Source organism: Adiantum capillus-veneris, chromosome 1 (genome assembly GCF_014529385.1).
Source record: "Adiantum capillus-veneris isolate H3 chromosome 1, ASM1452938v2, whole genome shotgun sequence".
NCBI classification, from domain to species: domain Eukaryota; kingdom Viridiplantae; phylum Streptophyta; class Polypodiopsida; order Polypodiales; family Pteridaceae; genus Adiantum; species Adiantum capillus-veneris.
The window spans coordinates 104,739,645-104,763,347 of record NC_140931.1 but is presented as its reverse complement, the minus strand read 5'-3'; the positions used below and the strand labels follow the sequence as shown (position 1 = coordinate 104,763,347).

Genomic DNA, 23,703 nt, shown 5'->3' with positions numbered 1-23,703 from the left:
GCTACAACCAATAGAAGAAAGGAATCATACGTCTTAGTCTATTGACAATACCACTTCAATCCTCTCTCGAAGCTGTGAATTACACCAACAACAAGGTTCCATTACTATAATATCCCAAAAACTGAGAGCTCGGTTGTGATATGATATCAAATGAACAACTCTTCCTCAAATTAAGTGACAACTCCTGCAAAGTGAAATTTGCGAACATCTTAACTTTGCCAGCTTATAAGGATACATCTACTCTTGCCACACGAATGTCAGGCTCCCCCGATTCTGCGAGATATAAGGGGTATGAGCCTCCCGAGAACGGCCACGGGAGGGGACCCCCCACCTAAACACTGTAGCCTCACTCCACGCACTCGCGCACCGTGGGGGCTCCACGCAAGGTTCCCCGGGGCACGCTACGACCCTCCGTCGGTGCGGCGGAGCCTGAGGCTACGTGGGGCTAGGGACCCGGAACGCAAGACCCGCGAAGACCCGCGAAACGCAAACGGCCGTCGACCCATGGAACGCAACCACGCCCGAGCCGGTCCCGTCCGAGCCGGGCCCCCGTGAAGGCAACTTGACCCGAGCCGGTCCCGTCCGAGCCGGGCCTTCCTGAGCCGGTGCCGTCCGCGCCAGGACCCCTTGAAGCAACACCTCGACCCGAGCCGGGCCGTCCTGAGCCGGTGCCGTCCGCGCCAGGACCCTTTGAAAAAACACCCCGACCCGAGCCGGTCCCGTCCGAGCCGGGCCCCAAAGGTCCCCTCCCCGACGCGCCCAGATTCTGGGGCGTCACAGAGAAATGAGGAGCATATGGGGATGTTTGTGTACGCTCTCAAAAATCTATGCGAACACACAACTGTTCGATGATCGATTGAGAATTTATAGAACCCAACAGGCGCTTAAGCCCCATCCTAGCTAGTGTGTTCATAAGCAGCACCAACAATTTGCTCCACCTCCCTTGATCGTCAGATGCACAATGCTACTCTCCATTGCAGCCATCTAGCCCATGGTGCACTTCTCAGCTTGCTGCTCATGGGGAAAAACGAGGCCATTGCACCTGGAGCAGAGAGAAACACAGAGATAGAGGGGAGATCATATGTGCGATCCCAAACGTTGACAGAGAGGGAGACTATGTGTGATCGTCTGCACCCGCTGATGCGAGGCCTTGCAATTGTATCCTGCCTTGCAATTGGACGTATGGTGTGCTTCCTTGCCCCGTAGACAGAGAGCGATCCCATGTGAAGGAAACAGAAGGGTGCATGGAAAGTGAGAAGAATTCAGCGAGAGCGAAGATCGAAGAGGTGGCCCTGCGTAGACGCTAACAATTAGTGATGGATCTAATTTTAGCGTAGCTTTTTTTAGCTCAGTGCTCCATCTTTTTAGCTCAGCCAATGACATGCTACCAAGTGGTGTAGCCCTCCTTGCGGTGTTCCCAAAATCTCTATTACACAATCAAGGTAACAACGTTCCAAAAGCATACATCTTCAATTTAAATACATCCCAAAAGCATACATCTTAGTTCCTTTCATGGTTCAATTTAAATTTAGGAGAGAGAGCGATGCACCATGGCGTTGGAGCTCAAGCTTCGCAGGGCTGATCGTGTATACAAACCTGCTGTGGGTGTTCTCTCCCTCTCGAGCGAGCGCGCACACACAGAGTGAGTATTAACAGGATGCATTCATCTGGTGCAGGATGTTATTGATGGATGCATTATCATAACCACAACGTCACCCATTTCTTATCAAGGAATCAAGATTGTGCTCACAGGCACAGCCACATTGCAGGTATGACAGTGCTTTGTGTTTCTTTGCTGCAAACTGTTGGGCTTAATATCTAAATGTTCTGTCTTTTCTTGGAGTAGCCCAGCCTAAGATCAGTCGGTGTTTTGGAATCTCTCTACACTTCCATCAAGCCAATTCAGCTACTGTAAGTCGTTGTATGCTTCTATATTTTTGTGTTTACATCACTTGCAAAATGCTCATGCCTCCGTTGCATATTCAATGAAATTGCATGCTACTTGCCCTGAGGGGTTTGTTATTGTTTCTGCGGTCAAGTTGTATGTGAAAGGTGTTAACAAAACAGCAGCTCCATGAAAAAGGTCCACAGCAAGCATCTAACCATTTCTCATTTGAGAGATCTCTTTCTCTGGCTACACATAATTCTCTCTCTACTATGTTCGGAGAAGAAACCATCACTCACTAATGCAAAGGAACGATCATTGATGCAAGAAACCACATAAATGCAAAGAAACATTCTGTTTGAGATTGTGTAAGCGCTTTCACTTGTCTATTCTTTTCCCCTGTGCTTGACATTGGTATCAGCTATTGGGCCTATGCACTAATCACTAATCCATTTTTTCCTCCTTGTGTGTGGTGTTAGCGTATCACCTATGGACACTAATCTCACTATTGGAGTTGTTAGACCTGCCAATTGTGGTAGGACCGTGCACCTTATATTGTATACCAAAGGTTGCAGCTGGCAGAGGTTAGTGCAGTGGAGTGAAGGTTGGAACATCGCGACACAGCGGGGAGCTCTTGCATGGTTATATGCGAGGGAGCAATCATCACATTATTTCTTTGACATGACTGAGTGAGTCTCTCCCACATCCTCAAGAGATCAATCTGTATGGAGGAGGCATTACACCATCACGGATCTCTAGACATTGTTGGCGGCACATTGGGCACCTATCATATCTTCTTAGTAGTTGGAAGTCACCAATCCAAGCCAATGGTTCTGATATGGGGCAACACAGCGAGAGTTCAGACAAGCATCGTGAGCCTATAGTCATAGCCACATCCAGAGAGAAGGATTCATCCGGAGCTTTCATCATTGAAAGATTCAGTAGAAGTCCCAAGAGAAGCCTCGATCTTTGAGGACTAATTTGGCGAATTGTAGAGGCATATCCTGAGAAGGCCATTTGTGGAAGATCGTCTTGAGGCATGCATTAGAGTACGGCATGAATGCCTCACCTTAAGCAGGAAGGGATGTCATGCACACATGAAAAATATGCCACATGGATATCTACAACTACGTCTTCCCAAGTATTGTCTATACAACCAAGGGGTTTCTGTACGATTATTTTGTGAGCATATTTGCAAGGTTTGCATGTTGGACGAGTCCATTATGATAGGTTTTGTCGGTTGGGAACCCTTTGTGCATAAATGGTTTGTATAGGGTGTTAATGCACTTTGGTGTGGATAAGACAAAGTCATGTCCTAAGTCTTGTGCTAGTCAAGCAAGCCATGTGTAACTTTTGTATCAATTTTGCATTTACAACATGCAGCGAGCTTCTATGGAGAATAGTTACGTCGTGACCATTCATCGTCCAAGCAAAACCGAAGAAGGTCATGCTTATCAAACACTTTAGTGCTAAACTTGCAAATATGAAAAGAATGGTTAATTCAAATATGAATAAAATTAGACATGAATTGAAGGATGACCTTGTGGTTTCATTGCACTTTTGTTCGAGTGATCTTTAAATTGGTTGTCGCATCTAGAAATATTTTGAAACAAATGTCTTTCTTCATCGTATCAACAATGGCTCCATTTCACTTATGGCTTTCCTCTTCTTCTGTGCACCACGTGGGTGGTGTTGAGAGAAGGTCTTGATTGGAATGTGGCCTTCTTTTACTAAAATCAGGCCTCTCTTTTGAAAAGTCCTCTTCAAATTGGTGGTTGGAAACTAATTATCATAATTATTTCCATTTCTCAAATGTAACATTCGGGCCTTTGCCATTGCATCGTTAACATTGATTAAGGCTTTATCTTTGAGAGAGAAAGTTTAGTCTACATGGAAAAATTGTCATTGTCAAAAATTTTAGAGAGAGAAACAATATTTTCTAGAGAGAGAAAATTATACCAAGAGAAAGCAATTTATAGGGAGAAAACTTCATTCCTCTAGAGAGAGAAAATTAGCACCCTCTCAGAAAGAAGGGAGAACGTTTAGCGAGAAGAGTGCGGCTAGGAAGATTCTTGCTATGACTCAGAGATTGACATGGATTATCTGTCACAAGGCGGGCACCACGTGCCAATAGAAAAGAACAGATTGAACAGACTTTTAGCACTTCAATAACAACTGAACTGAGAGAGAGAGACGACATGCGACACAGAGTGGCGGAATTCCACCCAGAGAGTATTGGCCCCAAACCTTGGCGCCCCTTTCGGTATTTCTTTATATTGCATCAACACAGTACAAGCCCGAACTCCAGACTCTGCACCTTCTCCAGGAAGCATGCTAGAGAATGAGCCCTAGCCTCATATTTAAAGGCCCTTGGCTTGAAAAGTAGTTACAGTAAAAAGCTTTTAAAACTCAAAAGCTTCTGGTCCAAAAAGCAATGCCAAAAGCTGCCAGCGTAAATCATGGAAATTCGTACAGCTTGCCACGTCATCAGCCAACGTAAAATGCGAAAATCTTCCTTGCTGCCCTTAGGGTTAGGGTTTAGGGTTTCTGCAGTTTTAGGGTTTTTAGCAGCAAAATTAGGGTTTTAGCAGTTAGGGTTTCTGGCAGAAATTAGGGTTAGGGTTTCTGCTACTTATACTTTGTGACACTTCTTCTGTTACTTGTTCTTCTTAGGGTTTAGGCCCCTCGGCCGGTAGCTCCGTTCTTCAGTAGTAGGTCGACATGTAGCAGTTTGTTACATCCTCCCTTCTTGAAAGAGAGTAATTGTCCTCGATTACAGCATATTTGCAAAACAACTCAAGTTAGCTCAAAAATTTCCGAGGGACATTCCGAGGGACAATTAGTTTGCTCTTTTTATTAAGGAGTTAGCTTCTCCTTTCTGCTCTTTTGATCAAGGAGTTAGCTTCTCCTCTCGGCTGTTTTGATCAAGGAGTTAGCTTCTCCTTTTTGCTCTTTTGATTGGAACTCTTGATATTCCGACGTAGTAAAATTAGCCATCACACCTAGACCGTACTGATCAACTCAAGTTAGCTCAAAAATTTCCGAGGGACATTCCGAGGGACAATTAGTTTGCTCTTTTTATTAAGGAGTTAGCTTCTCCTTTCTGCTCTTTTGATCAAGGAGTTAGCTTCTCCTCTCGGCTGTTTTGATCAAGGAGTTAGCTTCTCCTTTCTGCTCTTTTGATTGGAACTCTTGATATTCCGACGTAGTAAAATTAGCCATCACACCTAGACCGTACTGATCTTCCACGGGTGTCTTGATGCACTAAAATTACATACCTAGGCAATCTCATCCAATTAGGAATATTCAGTAATTGGCACATCACAATGCAACACAAATGCTTACATATGCATGTTACAAGACACAACAAACAGTGCCGCTGAGCACTCCCTCGAGACAAACGGTTTGCGGTATGAAGCTACTCAACGACTACCTCGTCACTCCCCCTGCAAATAACCTAAAAAGGTCCGGGCCATGAACTCAGAGGACTGTACAACCAAACGCTCCCCAGACCGCAGTCTGCGTTGCTGGGAGGTTCATGCATAGAACCAAACGCTCCCCAGGCATCGGCCTGCATCGTTCGGAGGTTTTCTAGCATACAACGGAACGCTCCCCAGGCATTGGCCTGCGTCGTTCCGAGGTTTTCAAACATACAACGAAATGCTCCCCAGGCATCGGCCTGCGTCGTTCCAAGGTTTTCAAACATACAACGAAACGCTCCCCAGGCATCGGCATGCGTCGTTCCGAGGTTCAAACAATACCAAAACAGTATTTCTCACTTCTCCACCCGGGAGTAAAATCACCAATCATTGAAACCAGTATCAAACCAGAGTCAAACAATTCAAATCGGCACCAAAACAGGTTCAAAACAGATACCATCCATTTCAAACAAATTCCAAATAGGATCACCAAACAAGATCAAACAGAACTCAAACTTAAAAAGCAATCTCGACATCAATCGAGCTCGAAAAGTCGACTGACTTTCCATCTTGAAACCTGCACCAAAAATTAGGGTTAGTTTCCCCCCCCCCCCTAATGTCATAGTCGAGCACAGCATGGTCCATTAGCTCTTGGACAAACAGTGTTCTTTGGCGGCGATGGTAGTCCCAAGATAGCAATCGCACCGGACCTCCAAGGTCATTTGCTCATGAAGAGACATCTACTGAGAGATGTCGAAAAATTTCAAGTTATAATCTGCTAGGGTTTCCATGGCAAGCATTTCAGGATACCCCACTTTGCCAGAAGTTGCACTCCGAAGGAAGATGTCAGAAACCATATAACTTCGGGCAAAAAATAAAATAAAATCTTGAAAGCTTGCCAAGTACTTGGAGTATGCCGCTTGGTAGCTGTAGACATCAACATCTGCATGGCACTGCTTGTGAGAAAAACAGTGACTTGAAACAAATCTGGATCCTTCTCTTGCAAGTGATCTTAATTGGCTTATGCCCTGTAAGACATGAGCAGTGAAGACGGCGGGAGCGCGCCCGATGCGCGATGAAGTATGGGTGGGAGTGGCTAATAAGTCTAGGTTGGCTAATAAGTGCGGGTTAGAGGGCGAATGGGTTGGAGGGCGAAGATACCTCACATAATAATTCCAATAGCTCTGTCTGCTCTTTTGTAGGACCGGTATGCTTTCAGAAAAGCACACGCCTGATGCTCTGATACCACTGTCACAAGGCGGGCACCACATGCCAATAGAAAAGAACAGACTGAACAGACTTTTAGCTCTTCAATAACAACCGGAACTGAGAGAGAGAGAGAGAGAGAGAGAGAGAGAGAGAGAGAGAGAGAGAGAGAGAGAGAGAGAGAGAGAGAGAGAGAGAGAGAGAGAGAGAGAGTGGCGGAATTCCACCCTAGAGAGTATTGGCCCCAAACCTTGGCGCCCCTTTCAATATTTCTTTATATTGGATCAACGCAGTACAAGCCGGAACTCTAGACTCTGCACCTTCTCCAGGAAGCATGCCAGAGAATGAGCCCTAGCCTCATATTTAAAGGCCCTTGGCCTGAAAAGCAGTTACAGTAAAAAGCTTTTAAAACTCAAAAGCTTCTGGTCCAAAAAGCAATGCCAAAAGGTGCCAACGTAAATCACGGAAATCCGTACAGCTTGCCACGTCATCAGCCAGCGCAAAACGTGGAAATCTTCCTTGCTGCCCTTAGGGTTAGGGTTTGGGTTTCTGGCAGCAGAATTAGGGTTTGCAGGTTTCAAGGTTAGGGTTTCCAAAATTAGGGGTTTCAGCAGTTAGGTTTTTTGGCAAAAATTAGGGTTAGGGTTTTTCCTCTTGGGCAACCACGTCATCACTTTGTGACACTTCTTCTGTTACTTGTTCTTCTTAGGGTTTAGGCCCCTCAACCGGTAGCTCCGTTCTTCAGTAGGTCGACACGTCAGCAATTTGTTACATTATCTTTCTAGGGATAGTTATTATATGGGCCACCTCATGCAGTAATATGGCACAATGGCTAAAAAGCAAATAAGTGAGCAAAATGGGCTAAAATCATAGAAATAGGGGGACGGCACCTTAGGACCGCGGACGGCCAGGAATAGTGTTAAAGACTTGGGCACCCCAAGTCGGGAATCTGACACGACACACGAGAGAATCACTTAGAATACTTCACAACTTTAAAATTTGAGTCGACATGGCACGGCGTAGTTCTGTGCTCAGAGGTATTGGCCCCCAAATCTGACGCCCCTTTCGGTATTTATTTTTATATTAATGCTTGAGCAAGGTACAACACCCGCAGGTCTTCTGCTCTCAAACTCTGCGTCCAGATGCTCTGCAGAGTGAGGCCCCAAGTGCTCTATTTATTCTTACAAGTGATGACCCAAAAGCAGAGCCCCAAAAGCACTTAGTTCAAAAGCAATTTATCCCAAAAAGCATCTGCTTTCAAAAGCCAGCGCTTGGTCCTCAAGAAAAGCAGCCAGCGTAATTTTCGCAAATCCACTCTGCTGTCCACCTGGCATGTCGATGCAAAATGTGGCGGTCTGTGTAGTTGCCACGTCAGCATGGCAGTGCCATTCACAGTACAATTTTTGCCACGTCATTTGTCCTAGGCAGCCCTGCCACGTCATCAATTTGTGACAAATAGCACGGGACGGACGGAGCCGAGCCTTTTCTGGCGCATCACAAGGTTGGTTGTTCGCAACGGCAGCCGCTGAGGAATAGTAGGGGGATGGCCAAAGGACACATTGTATAAAGCTTTTCTAAAAGTTCAAACGGGCAAAAAACGGCTAGTTTTTTGGGAGCTTTGGGGCCCTTTTACACAAGGTTTAGGGGCTCTTTTGGAGGCCTTCAAAAGAAGGCCTCCTTAGTGCAGTATGCACATCACAATACTCAAGCCTTAAGCTCAAGCTTTATTCTTTAGGCTTTTAGCTCAAGCCTCAAGCCTCGATTGCTCCCTCCCCTCTCGCAACTTGCAAGCTCTCAAGAGTCAAGCTCCCTCTAATATCTCAAGCGTTAAGCTCCCAAGGCTTGATCTCTCTAATATCTATCTACTCTCTATCTAGTATCTAGATTCTACTTTCTCAAACATCAAGATTCAAGGGTTCAAAGTTCAAGCTCTCAAGGCTTGAGCCTTGATCTCTCTATCTACTCTCTCGAGTCTCTATCTACTCTCTATCCATCTACTCACATCAATGGCGTCCTCTCAACCTGGCATCTCACGAAGATGCCCCGCCGTGCAAACATGGACATGGTGGGATGAGGTGAATTCGAGGCCGGCGTGTTGCCGTTGATCCCTTCACCACGATGAGACCGAGAGAGCAATTGGTGCCAACGGAGGTGGAGGGTGGCTCCAATTTTGAGGAACATTTGAGCTCTCAAGCTAATCATCATGTTCCTTTCGTATCGGGTGTTTCCGTTGTCAATTGCCCCCATCGCCAATCCACTCTCAAAGAATTTGAATCCAAGATTGAAGGAAGAGGTGGATAGGACGTTGGCTCGCTTCTTCTATCACGACTACTTTGCCTTTCATGCGGCTCGGTGAACAAAATTTATAGTTCTATGCACCATTGCAAGGCCTTGGATTCTCTATTTGTAAGTTATAATAGGTCTTTATATTTCAAGGCTATGGTTACAAACATTGGGTAGTATGGGCCCTCTTATGTGCCCCCATCATCGGAGACACTCTGCACGACTTTGCTTAATAGGGAGAAACGGACTGTAGAGCAAACCCCGTAGACAATGAAAGAAAATTGGGAGATTCTCCCTCATGTCGACGGATGAAGCGACACCTACAAGAGGTTCTTCATGAAGTGGTGGCCTATTCTCGAGGGGATATGTACATCATAGACTCTCACGATGCATCTGGCAGTGGAAAGGCCACCGACGTGCTTGTAGCCGAATGGGCAACGGCCATTGAGATCATTGGGCCCGAGAATCTGGTGGGAATCTTATGGATGGAGAGGCATCAAATAGGGCGTTTGAGGCTATCATCGAGCGCATGTACCAGCAACTCACCTTCTCATTTTGCATGGCGCGTTGCCTCAACAACCTTCTCAAGGATATAGGGGCATTGTCATGGGTTGCATTGAGGAGGCCAACCATTTGGTCACCTTTGTCCTCAACCACCAAAAGGTGAGGCATGAGTTCTCAAAGCAGAGAGCTCTCTCTCAACTAGCTGACATGAGAGAGGTGTGCTAGAGATTACAGCAGCAAGGGAGAAGGGAAGACTGCCTTCTATAGAGATGGTCGGGTGGTGATTGTAGGGCGACGCTCTACATGACGGTGTGAGACCTTTGGGACCATACTGAAGATGGCAGCCTGGAATTGTAATGGATCTTATAGGTTGGATGTGGGCGCCTTTGAGAATAGCTTTTGGGACAGGGACATTATATTCTTCTTAGAGACTCATCTGGCCCCTGGACAGATGATGCCACATGCGACAGAATATAGATGGGAGACGGCTTGCCGGATTGATACACAGTTTGAGCATGGGAGCAGAGGATCGGGGGGAGTAGCAATATTATTCAAAGAGGAGCTACAGCCACTCCTACACATTGTACGAAGAGATGATCATGCTAGATACTTGTGGGTGAGGTTGAGGGCTGACACATACCGATTTTTATACATTGCCATATGCTACTTTCCCCCTAGTACATCAGTCTATGCTGGGCCTAGAGGTCAGTCACCTTTCTCAATCCTAGACAATGGCATATGGGAGTTTTCCAAGGATGGTGACATCATCCTCCTAGGGGACTTCAATGCCCGGACGAGCAATGCTCCAAGGATGGTGACATCATCCTCCTAGGGGACTTCAATGCCCGGACAGTCTTCTATGACACTTCAGAGGAGATGCTTAAAGAATTGGATGTAAGAGATTTGGGGCTTGATAGACATTCACAAGATAGAGAGCAGAAAATATGGGAGACATCTCACGAAGATGGCGACTACACATGGTATGGTGATACTTAATGGCCTACAACGTTTTCCTAGAACGGCTGGTTTCACATGCTTTCCACACAGGCATGGGGCTAGCATAGTGGACTATGTCATGGCACATCCGAGCTTCATTCCCTACATTCATGATTTCACAATAGGACCAAGACCAATGGGTGTAGCAATGGATCATGCTCTCTTGACACTTTCCGTCTCCTTTCAGTACAATACAACCCAGGTGTTAGGAGGGAGGACACATACCCGCTATACATTTACACCAGAGATTGATTGTGTTTATACAAAGGAGATCTATAGTCGTCTATGTACAACAGCCAGGCCATGACTCTCAGTGGAGGAGATCACCACTTTACTGACTGAGACATTGCATGATGCAGCAGCAGAGGCATACCCACACACTCAGCCTAATCAGAGACGCCGTTCTGGGACCATGCCTCACAACAGTTGATATGACAAGGAGTGTAGAGAGACGAGAGCACAGCTTCATAGAGATCTTCTCCTAGGGGTCATCGATCACAGACAATCTCGGATAGCCTTCAAGCGCCTTGTGCAACGGAAGAAGCGCGCATTCCTAGCTCAAATGGAACGAGACTTATACCAGTTGTTCTTGAGTAGAGACTCAGGAGAGGCATGTCGTTTCTTTCATGAGCACTCCCCTCCCCTAGTGATTACTTCTCCCGATGTGTGGGGTCAGTATGCAACATCCTTATATACGGTCCTTGGACAAACACCCCTTCTAGATCCTCCTGAGCCATGCCCATCTACGAGTACCTTCTTTACCACTGAGATGGTAAAGATGACCATTGACAGGATGAGGACCAAGAGGGCATATGATCATGATGGTCTAGTAACAGAGCACTTTATACATGCTAGAGATATGTTGGTAGAGGTTCTTGCAGCTCTATTCAATCGTGTCATGTGTGAGGGTCTACTTGAGACTGTCTACTATTGTGCCTATCTTCAAGGTAGGTGATCCTACGGAGCCTGGAAACTACCGTACTATTATGATTGGACACACATTGGCACGGTTATATGCATCTATCCTTGAGTAGCAGTTGATCAGATGGGCAGAGAGTGAAGGCATATGAGCAGCTGGATAGGTTGGTTTTAGGAGAGGCTTCTCCACTCTTGACCATATTCTGACACTCAGAGCCATCATTGAGGAGGGTAGGGCACATGGGAGACGGATTTATTGTAGCTTTGTGGATTTCCGCAAAGCATTTGACATGGTGCCCAGGGCCAGATTGATGCGTAGACTACAGGAGATGGGAGTGCCTATTGAGTTGATTTGGGGGATCATGGCTCTATACCGATCAATGGTGGGACATGTACTGACTCCAGAGGGGATATCTAATTTAGTTCACTCCACTATTGGATTGAAACTTCAAACAAGGGTGTCTCCTACTCTATTTGGTATGTATATAGATGAGGTTTCTGATTACATTGACAAAGAGGGTGACAGAGGTGCCCAATTGGCAGGGACATGATTCCATTGTTGTTATATGCTGATGATATTGTGTTGATCTTTGACTCACCGGAGGGTATGCAACGACACTTGTATGCATTACTAGCTATGTGGAGGATACTGGATTGTGTGTAAACCTTGGTAAAACCAAGGTGATGGTGTTCAACACCACCCCGCAGTGGATCAAGAGATCAACACCTACATTCACTTATGGTCAGGAGACTGTGGAGTACACAGATGCATACAAAGTTTTCTTTGAAGAGAGCAACAGAGACTAGACTGACCAGAGCGTATGTGGGCTTGGGAGGATTGGAGAGGATGTGTTCGCAGTTTCAATTCCAAGAACCCCGAACGAAGCTGTGGCTCTTTGATACCTTGGTAGCTTCAGCTATGCTCTATGGGGTTCAGGTTTGGGGACCTTACTGGTGGAGAGGTATGGAGAGGCCTTGGTATCTATGATCTCTCTGCTGATTAGGGCCAAGGCCTCCATGCCACACGAGATCATTAGCACGGAGTTAGCGGCCCCCCTAGAGGCGCTTACTAGATCAGTCTCCTTTATGCACAACTTATGGGATACTACCAGAGAAAGATATGCCAGATTGGCTCTTGAGTGCTCCAGACAATTAGCTTTACAGGGAAAACACATCATGCTGGTATGCACATATGTCATCATGGTTCCAGATACATGGCTTTATCATGGACAACTTGCCTCCCTTCCAGTACTCCCTTGATGCACCATCGTTGTCTCTTACACAGGTGGAGATTACTGCAAGGACCTAACCCAGTTGGACACCAAGAGGACATGGATAGAGCCGATACAGGATTTGGGCACAAAGATGGCTTTCTATAGAGAGCATCTTCTTCAACTCACAGGGGATGGGTTTGTGATTCGTCCTAGCTATATGGATACACATCTATCTCATTGGTTACGGTGTGCCATTGGTCAGATATGGACATCTTCACACCAGCTTGAGATTGAGATTGGTAGATTTAGAGGGATACCAGCAGCTAGCAGGATCTGCCGGCTATGCCATACAGAGCCAGAGATGGAGACACATTATATATGTCAGTGCACAATGTATTACGAGATACGGGTGCACTTCCACTGTCTGTTTAGAGAAGGTTTTGGACCCTTCTCAAGAGTCATGAGCTATCAGGACCAGAGATGTATTGGCCTGTATCTACTTGAATTACACAGACACAGAGATAGTTTATTGAGGAGATCTGGGGAGAGACAATCCCAGAGACAGATTATTGATTTCTTCACACCAAACACTGGACAGATAGAGGAGTAGCCACCACTGCAAAGCTCAGCTCATACTCACACCCGCGGTACTCTCATTGACCGCGCATTGGAACTAGGGAGATAGAGACGCCCACGATTGAGGAGAGGAGCTTCTCAACATTGACGGAGACTACAACAAAGGATTCGAGCCATCCTATCTCGACATCCAGAGTACAGATGAGTATGGATCCATCACCCATTGTATCTTCTCTTGTATTTGGTACCCATTGTATCAGGGATCACACATACCCCACACAGTTCGAGCTAATAGCACTTCTATAGTTTCATTTTAATATTTCTTTTTTTGTACTCAGACATGGTACCAGATTCACAAGTTTGTAACGGATTGGTCTCATAGGTCATTTTGGCCTTTTGAAGACGTCAATATATCATTTCATTTCTCCCTCTTGAATTTCAGAAACCCGCTTTGCCTACAATTTTCTCATGCTTGGCCGCTTGTCCACTTGTGGTGGAGCACTGAGAGGGTTATTTCTCAGTGATGAGTATAGCCACATGCCAGAGTCTTCATCAGCGGTTGGCAAAGAGTATAGAGCCCGAACCGGCGGTACGGAGTGGTGGGAGAAGGTAAAGACGCTTGATGCTGTGGTGAGTCCATTGTCCACCTACTTTGGGTCATTGATGGCATGCAACCATGCATAGGCAAAGTCTATGAAGCCATGGATTGGATGATCGAGAAGCTCGACGATCTTGTGGCACGTGAAGAAATCAAGTTCTTGTGTGTTTCTAGGTGGAATGCGTACTACTCTCCCCTACATGCTACGGCTTTCCTAGTCGACCTTGAATTTCAAGGCAAAAAGAAAGAGAGTGATAAAGAGGTCAAGACTGGGCTCAACCTTGTCTTGAACCTCCTTTGTCCTGACAAAGATCATCAGTGTGCGGTTAGGGATCAACTCTCTCTCTATCAGCAAAAGAAGGGCACCTAAGGTTCTACTGATGCACAATTGGATCGCACGAAGATTGGGGCGCCACTATGGTGCGAGGATTATGGATCAGATGGGCTTGAGTTGCAACGGTTTGCCTGTCACAAGACGGGAACCACGTGCCAATAGAAAAGAACAGGCTGAACAGACTTTTAGCACTTCAATAACAACTGAATTGAAAGAGAGAGAGAAAGCACGACACGGGACACGGAGTGGCGGAATTCCACCCCAAAGAGTATTGGCCCCAAACCTTGGCGCCCTTTCGGTATTTCTTTATATTGCATCAACACAGTACAAGCTGGTACTCCAGACTCTGCACCTTCTCTAGGAAGCATGCCAGAGAATGAGCCCATGGCCTCGTATTTAAAGGCCCTAGTCCCCAAAAGCAGTTTTACATGAAAGCCTTCAAACTCAAAAGCATCTGGTCCAAAAGCAATGCCCAAAAGCTGCCAGCATAATTTACAGAAATCCGTACAGCCTGCCATGTCAGCATGTCAGCGCAAAACGCGGAAATCCGTACGGCCTGCCACGTCAGCACTGTCAGCGTAATTTTCGGAGCGTCCGTACTAGCTGCGCGTGTGTATGCGGGTGGGTTCTGCTTTATTTTAATTCCTTTATGTCACTTGGGCCCCATCGGACGGGGTCCCCATAAGTTGGTAGGACTTCTTCTTCTGTTACTTGTTCTTCTTTGGGTTTAGGCCCCTCGGCCAGGATCTGCAAGTTGGCTCCATTCTTGAGGGCTTTGATACGTGAGCAATTTGTGACATTGCCGTTCGTGTTCTTTGCTAGGCAATGAGCTCCAATTGCTTGGAGCGGAGTTACCTAGAACGTGGAATGGGAACGGCAATGGATCCCGCGGAATGGGGGAACGGTTGAGGGGGCCAGAACGAGAGGCGTAAAAAACACCTAAATAATGTGTTCTTGTGCGCGCGCGAGTTAGAGAGAGAGAGAGAGAGAGAGAGAGAGAGAGAGAGAGAGAGAGAGAGAGAGAGAGAGAGAGAGAGAGAGAGAGAGAGAGAGAGAGAGTCAGTCTTTTGTCAATGGCAAATGTGTAGACTTGAGAGCTTGAAAGAGCTTGAGAGCTTGATAGCCTATGTGAAGATAAGGGGTGGGGGACAGAGGTATTTTAATAATTGGAGGGTCACTCAAAAAATGATTGTTGTCCATCTATGGATAGCTGTTCTGCCGTTCCGGCCGTTCTAGTTGTGTTCCGTTTTGGTACCAACTGCATCTTCGGAACGGCAAAACATTTCGAAATATTCCCTTCACTCACCAATGCATGAAACTTTGTTTGGTGTTTCAGGGGCCATTATGGGACGTTCTCGGTAACACTTGCTTGGAACAACTTTGGAGTGTGTATATCCACATTGCCTCTAGGAAGAGGAACCGTCTTGGGGTCCAACATTGATTTAGTGTTTGTGAGCGCTAACTTATGCATGCTTTGCAAGGAACAAACAAAGAAGGCAGGTCCCTTCATTGAGTGGGAGATGATGCAGGATGAGGCCACTTTGACCAATGAGCATTCAGAGGTAGAGGCAGCGGTAGAGGCAGAGGCAGAGGTGGCTCTCGATCTCAGCCTTGATGACTTTGAATTTCAAGATTTGGAGATTCATGTTCTGCCTTCTCATGAGGAAAGCACTTTCGGGGTTCGATGTGCCATTGTGGGCTCACCAGCCTCCTTAGTTAGGCTTTAGCCTTTTTTTGCCTCTTTATCACTTGCCATTTTGAGCCCTTGAGGCATGTACTTATCTACTTGCATTTACCATAACGCCATCGATGTTTTATTGGCGTATTTTGCTATCACGAGTCATGTTTTCAGTAGGAACAAACAAAGAAGGCAGGTCCCTTCATTGAGTGGGAGATGATGCAGGATGAGGCCACTTTGACCAATGAGCATTCAGAGGCAAAGGCAGAGGCGGCTCTCGATCTTAGCCTTGATGAGTTCGACTTTCAAGATGTGGAGATTCACATTGTGCCTTCTCATGAGGCAAGCACTTCCGTGGTTCAATGTGCCATTGTGGGCTCACCCCCCTCCTTAGTTAGGATTTAGCCTTTTTTTACCTCTTTATCACTTTCTTTGGGCCGCGCCGAAAACGAAAAAATCATATGTAGCTCCTTCAATGCTTCAACTTTGTTTATGGACGTAGGTCCACCTTCCTCAAGAATCTCCACGGCTGAAAATTCCTGAAACCACTTCCAACACAAAAACATGAACATACCTATTTCATGTAAAGTGACTCTTGTCTTTCTCAAAGACTGTGCATGCAATGTAGATGAACAAATAGACGGAGTGCCAAACGGTTCACCACACACACGCAAACAATGAGATCGAATCTTTCTCTTCTGATCTAAATCAATCAATTGTGGCAATTCACAATGGAAATGCCCATGATTGGTGCTCAATTTTCTTGTGCTCTTTCTACAACTGTGTTGTGCCAAGGAAGAGGCATGGATGTGACTTCCTGCATACTTTTTAGCTTTTCATGAGAAATCCACATACGTCTGTGCTCATACATGAGTGAAACGTGCTCAACGTACAATATGCCATGCCTAGGAAAAGGGATCACATAAAGACGCTGACTAAAATACAGGAAACGATCACGAATGAAACACTCGTACAATGCGTGCTGAGTAATCATTCGAACACATAGTACTTCCTGTGAGGGTTAATTGGACCTAGGCTCGAGAGCCAAGATCGGTGCTCCGTGATTGATTGTCTCTGCAATGAGGTTAGCTGCACTAGAGAAAGTATCAACTAACACATCATCCTTGTGAACACTCACATCATCTTCATGCAAATCATCATGCTTGTAAGAAATCACATCTTGATCATCCTGCAAATCATCATGCTTGTCATTTGTCATCCAAATCATCATGCTTATCCTTGTCATTCAAATCATCATCATGCTCATTATTATCAGGCAATTCATCATGCAAATCGTGTGTGTCATGCTTGGGAGAAGAAGAGACTGAGAGAGTCTCCTTTTCCCGATTTTGTGCAAATTGCGCCTGCACAATAGAAAAGAGTCGCAAGAACTCTTTCATGTGTTGGTCGCTCTGTTCTTGTCTTGCTTTGTTCTCACGATCAAATTCTGCTTCTCTTTTGTTGTTCTCGCGATTCAATTTGGCTTAACTTTCTTTGGCACGCTTTCTTCGTAGTTGTAGCGCGGATAATGTGTCGTGCTCTCTACAGTGTGGGTGTCCCCCAGTGCAATGTGCGTGACAATCTCACTCAACAAACAGAAACTCTCTCAAAAGAATGAAATACAAGAAACAATGGATAATAACAGAGACACAGCAGTAGACCAGAACATGTGGACTCGACTAACTCAAAGGACCATGTACAGACGCTGGAGTGGCAGCACACTCAGCTCGAGCCCAAGACTCACAGGTACAAAATAGGGTGTCGAGGCTCAGATGTGCATGGATGGTGTAGCAGTGCTCTGTGTAAGACTCTCTAGACGACTACGTGCAAGATAAGATGGAACTGTCCCAAAACGACTACTGATATGTACAACCATAGGAGCCACCAACGGCCCATAAATGTCCAGCCAGCTAAGTCTATCTCCAAACTGAGTGGTGGTGGTGACCTGGCCACGACGTCCACTAGACCACCGTAGGTACCCTGCCACGTGTCACTCCCAGCCAAAGGGTCCGTCCAGTGTGAACCAGACCAACTGTAGCTAACTGTCCAACTGCCTGTCCTGTGAAGTGACACTGTAGCAGGCTACAGGTTGCCCGCCACAAGACTGGTCACCGTCTCGGTGAGCCAAAACTGAATGAAACTGCAAAAGTAACTATATGTACCATGAAAGATGAGGTAAGAGCACATTCCTGTCACCCAAGGGAAAGGGTCGTCCCCACTGCTGCTCCAGAAGCTTCCGGATCGGGAGGAGCCATCAGATCAATAGTGTAACCATGCGGTTGCTGTCCTGTGCTTTGCATACCTTGATTTCCTGTGGTTGTAGCAGCCATCTGCTGCACAGCGGATGGGAGTACCTGCCCTGAAGTGAACTCTGGACGCCTAGTAACGCAACCATGGCGGTGTGCACCAGTAACACCGTCACAGCAAGGAACACTCTGGCTCTGCATGTGTGGCATCTGGATCTGAGACTCTTGCTGAGTGAAGTACTGGACCTGGGGCTGTGGGTAGTGTCCCATGAACTGCTGAGAGGGCTGAGAGGGACCTGCTGGGTAGTGTCCCATGAACTGCTGAGAGGGCTGAGAGGGACCTGCTGGGTAGTGTCCCATGAACTGCTGAGAGGGCTGAGAGGGACCTGCTGGCGCTGCAAAGGTGGCTGGACTCTGGACCTGTATCCCTGGCCTTGTCCATCCATATCCCACAGTAGCCTGGGTAGGCCTGTTATCATACATAAGCATTTCTTGAAATCCTTGCACCTGTGCTTTGAGGTCATCAATAATTCTCGACTTTATCTTCAATGCCTGCTGTAGTGCAAAAATCGTTGCATCTCGATCTGCGATGGCACTCTCGGCAACTCGCAGGGATCCCTCCATAGCTGCGTATGTGGCGGAGTGATGCTGGTGGGTTGCAGCTAGCTGCTCCACGCCTAGCTCGATGGTGGCAATAGCAGTTCTGGAGTCCTGAAGCAACTTCTCTGAAAGATGAAACAGAGAAGTGGAGTCGGTCCTACCTGAAGATCCCTCAGATGGATGTGATGCTGGAGGGCGCACATGTGGCATTGCCGGCGAGCTAAAAGTAGGTGCAGATGGTGGCACAACCGGCGAGCTAGAAGTAGGGACACTCGGTGTAGAAGGTGCTTCAGAGATTGTTGTTGTAGGTGCAGCGAGTGATATGTTGACCGGTGTATGAGTGAAGATGGGAGAAGAAGGAAGAGGATCCTGTATGGGTGAAGTGACCATCTTGTCCTGAGGAGCGGCAGTAGACACTGGTGTTGGCACAACAGAACCAGGTGTAGCAGTAGACGTATGACGTTGAAGATGTATCCTAGTCTGCTGTCTCTCAGAAACTGGCAAGGAGAGTAGAGACTTCACTGTATCCTTCATCACTTTCGCCTTGATCTTCTTTTTCTTGGTGACTGTGGGGTCTACTTGCATGCTCACGGGTTTCCTTTTCCCTTTCGAGGTTCCCTGTTCCTCATCCACTTCATTTATGTTGATAGGTATGTTTATGATCCATGCCAAGAGAGGCGCTGCAAAACATCTAAAAGTTAATTGCACAGACTGCACTTGGGCCCGAAATCTTTTAGCCCTAGACTGCAGAGAGCTGAAGAGAATTTGGTGGAATCCACATGGGATAGTGTGGATTAAACAGTATAGCCCGTCGCAGTGGGAGAATGTAGTGAGAATATCTGTTTGTACCTTGTCTTCTTTGGCATCCCGAGCCAGAAAGTAATACCTGAAGATTGCGAGAAGCTGTCTGTTTCGCTCATAATTTGGGTGATCCGAGCTCAATAGCTCTTTACATGCTTGAATTGTCGTGTCCTTGGACAACAAAGAGAAAGTGCGAGTAGTAGACTTCACAGCTGGAAAGTTGGTCATACCCATGGCATGGCCAAGCCTTGTAGCTGTTAGCTTGTGGCCCCGGACCTTTGGAAAGTTTTTCAGCAGTTGATGTATCAGTTCTGCTGGAATAGTATCAGGTAAATTTGCATCAGCCAATTCTGTGAGACCCAGAGTCCGTAGCTGAGCAGTCGAAAGCACCTCACTGAGAGATGGTCGAGGTTGCTGCATATGAAAATGTAATGAAAATGCTGTGCGATTTTTTGAAGAAGCAGGCCTCTTGATTTCATGAGTGATAATTTACGGCTTTTCTTTTTTCTGAGCCACCTTTGATTGTTCCTCTGGATCACTGGAAGCACCTGACTCTGAATTTACATCTGAATCCTCAGATGCTGCTGAGTCTGCTTTGTAGCTTTCATCACTTGGGTCACTGGAGGTAAAGTCATCTATGTCATGGCTGCTGCTGCTTGCAGATACTTCATCTGCTTCGCTCTCTGATTGTTCAACCCGAGCTTTTCTCCTCTTCATCTCTACCTTTTTCTTGCTACTTCCTTCTTGCTACCCCTGCCATGGTGAGGTCTGATGACAAACAGAGCCGCTGAGTAGCCAATGGAAAAGTAGTAGGATGCAGACAAGTTAGATTTCTTCTGCAAATCGTTAGGCTGGGCGAGTAATTTAAGGTAGGGTAAATTCGAACCAGGCGAAAGTGGGCGCTTAGGGCGAGAGGGTGCTGGGAGAGGGTAGGGGTGAGGGGAGGATAGGGGCGAGAGGGGGTGTGGGAGAGGGTAGGGGCGAGAGGGGAGGATAGGGGCGAGAGGGGAGGAGAGGAGAGGGTAGGGGGCGAGAGGTGAGGATAAGGACGAGAGGGGGGGATAGGGGCGAGAGGGGGTGTGGGAGAGGGTAGGGGGCGAGAGGTTTGGATAGGGGTGAGAGGGGAGGATAGGAGAGGGTAGGGGGCGAGAGGTGAGGATAGGCGAGAGGGGGGATAAGGGGGATAGGGGCGAGAGGGGGTGTAGGAGAGGGTAGGGGGCGAGTTTTAGGATAGGGGCGAGAGGGGGTGGGTAGGGGCGAGAGGGGGTGTGGGAGAGGATAGGGGCGAGAGGGGAGGGTAGGGGGCGAGGGTATAGGGTAGGGGCGAGAGGGGAAGCTGGGAGAGGGTAGGGGCTAGAGGGGTTTAAGTAAGGGTAGGAGGCAGTAGGGTAGGTAGGGGCGAGGGGTTGGGAGACTAGGGTTTATTAAGGCCTAATGAGAGTGAGCACAACAGTAGCAAAGTGCTAGCAGATACAAAGATAGGATAATTTTGAGCAGGTACGAAGAGAGGACTCAGATAAAGAAGGGTATTAAGGCTTGCAATGATTATTAGTAGCCAGCTTTGGAGCACCAAAGAGTACTTTCCCCCTTTCTTTCTTTCTGCAGCAAAGCTGAAAGTTTATTTGCACCAAAGGTTTTTTGCTGGTATTGGAATCAAAAAGTTCTTTGACATAAACTCTGCCATATTCTTTATATAGACAGCCTCAATTGTCGTCTAAGCAGAATCCCCAAGCAGATACCACTTTTCAAACTGAACAAAAAACACTCTGACTAGAAGCTTGACTGATAGCAGTTTGGAAGGACCTTAATACTTAACTGCAAATAACACTTAGGATAGAAACAATTAGAGGAGTGACTGAACTGTTGAAGTTCCGATAATACCCAATTACCAGGAGGACTTAGTGGAGAAAAGATATCTTAGAGGAAAGGTGGAAACTTACAAACATAGCAAAAACTGAGACAGTAACAGAACATCTATTCTGGTGGAAAGCTCGAGGGGAGGAGAGAGATGGGCCATAGAACCTATAGATGGCGGAAAGTTGCATACCCTTTACTCAGAGGAGTAATAGCACTTGATTCTGGAGCCATTTACTAGTGGCAAAGGGACGCCTTCCAAAGTGACTAACTGGACAGCCCCCTGTGGCAAAACCTTCTGTACTCTAAAGGGCCCTTGCTAAGCTGGAACCAGCTTCTTTGCTTTTTTCAAATATTTTGCCTGATAGAGTAGCACCAATGTGCCTTGCGTTATTTTTGGTTTTCTGAGGTGGCGATCATGCCACGCTTTGCGACGAAGTTGTTCCGCTTGCAGAGCACGAGAAGCTAAAAGGTGGCTTTCATCCAATAAGGTGAGACGGGAGATAGAGGCAGATTCCATGCCCCAACTTGCACGCAGACTGCCCACCCTAGGGGAACCGGAGTTGAACTCAAATGGAGCTATGGCTTCCAAACCGATAGTGAGTTGAAAAGGCGTTTGATTTGTTGTTGCTTTGAAAGATGTGCGGTATGCCCAAAGAGTGCCGTGCACAGCCTGAGCCCACGATGCTGGATGGAGATGACATGCTTTTCTTAGTAGAGCGATCAGAACCTTGTTGGTGCTCTCGGCCTGTCCATTGGCTCTAGGGTAATAAGAGCACGACTTGCGATGAAAAATCTTGTAATTGGCCAGCAAATTTGAGATGGAGCTATGGCTTCCAAACCGAAAGCGAGTTGAAAAGGCGTTTGATTTGTTGTTGCTTTGAAAGATGTGCGGTATGCCCAAAGAGTGCCGTGCACAGCCTGAGCCCACGATGCTGGATGGAGATGACATGCTTTCCTTAGTAGAGCGATCAAAACCTTGTTGGTGCTCTCGGCCTGTCCATTGGCTCTAGGGTAATAAGAGCACGACTTGCGATGAAAAATCTTGTAATTGGCCAGCAAATTTGAGATCATGTCATTGACAAAATGACTGCCTCTATCACTGGTGATCTCTAAGGGACATCCAAATCTGCATAAAATATTTTCATATAAAAATTTGGCCACTGTATTGCCGGTGCAATCTACTGTCGCTAGTACCTCTGCCCACTTTGTTGCATAGTCTGTAGCCACTAGCAGATATTTGCGATTACCTGGTTGAGCCGGGGGATATATTGGTCCCACAAAGTCCAAACCCCATCTCTCAAAAGGTAGCCACGCCATCGAGACCTGCAAAGGACGGTTGGATTGCTTACTCGGCTTCGGCCCACATCTCTGGCACACATCACAAACCTTAGAATATGCTATTGCATCCTTAAAAATGTAGGGCCACCACAGACCACTCTGTAGTATCTTCTGAGCAGTGATGTGACCAGGGTAATGGCCACCAGTGGGACCATTGTGGGCATCCTCCAGAATATGCTCCACCTCATGAGGCGAGACACAACGCTTCAGAACACCATCTGGTCCCGCTTTGTAGAGCTGGCCCCCGATCAGAGTGAAAGGCCTGGACTTCAACAACAATCTCCTCTTTTGCAGTGGGGATGCCCTCTCTGGGTACAGCCCAATAGATAGAAAATGTAGGACCTCGCCGTACCATTCCGGTGTTGTATCTATTTTAAAAAGACTGCTATTTGGAAAGTCATCCGCAATCCCGGTAGCTTCTTCGCCTGTGTAAATGCGAGAGAGGTGGTCAGCCATTACATGATGCTTACCAGGACGGAGTACCACTTCAAAATCAAACTCCTGGAATAGGAGGAGCCATCGCCATACTCGACCTGCAACCTGTGGCTTATTAAGCAGATAGCGCAAGGCATGGTGATCAGTGATAACTGTGAAGTGGACCCCTAGCAAATAGTGACGAAATTTGTGTAGAGCATACACTATAGCCAATCCTTCCCTCTCTGTGGTGCTATAGTTTCGCTCTGCTTTGGTGAGCAGGCGACTTGCATAATGTACAGGGCGATCCAAGTTGAACTCTTTGCTAGGTTGAGTCAGCACAGCACCCACAGCCAGCAGACTGGCATTTGTATGCACATGAAAAGGTAGGGCCCAATCCGGGGCAACTAGAATAGGCGCTTCAGTGAGACGTTTTTTAAGGTATGCAAATGCTTCGGCCTCAGGTGTTGACCACCGGAAGGGAATAGCAGCACTGGTGAGCCGGGTCAATGGTTGAGCCACCTGTGCATACATACGTATAAACCTGCGATGATAGCCGGTGTGGCCCACAAAGCTCTGAACACCTTTGGGATTTATGGGAGGAGGTAACTTCAAGATGGCCACTATCTTCTCTGGGTCCGGTGCCAAACCTTGAGCAGACACCACATGGCCCAACAGTGTGCCCTCTGTGACCAAAAAATGACATTTGTTCGGATTGAGCTTCAAACGTGCCTCTCTGCACCTGAGGAAGACTGCAGAGAGCTGAGCAAGATGCTCCTTTAGATTTTCTACTAGGGTCGAACATTGAGCACCCGAGAAGGTGGAAAAGTCATCCA

General features: G+C 46.9%; 1 protein-coding gene across 9 annotated transcripts in view; it reads left to right on the top strand.

The window, feature by feature from the left end:
- Window positions 1-823: 823 nt before the first annotated feature.
- LOC147465304 (Vacuolar protein sorting-associated protein 26) overlaps window positions 824-23,703 on the top strand; it is a 134,714-nt gene continuing 111,834 nt past the window's right edge. For 5 of the 9 annotated variants that reach the window (XM_086519329.1, XM_086519322.1, XM_086519333.1 and 2 more), the window contains exons 1-4: window positions 828-1,442; window positions 1,533-1,601; window positions 1,677-1,769; window positions 1,847-1,911. In XM_086519329.1, the coding sequence (XP_086375455.1) occupies window positions 1,551-1,601; window positions 1,677-1,769; window positions 1,847-1,911 (209 nt within the window). In that variant the 5' untranslated portion in view covers window positions 828-1,442; window positions 1,533-1,550. Of the gene's footprint in view, window positions 1,443-1,532; window positions 1,602-1,676; window positions 1,770-1,846; window positions 1,912-23,703 lie in introns of all 9 variants that reach the window. The other 4 variants (XM_086519337.1, XM_086519336.1, XM_086519314.1 and 1 more) reach the window with 3 other exon arrangements.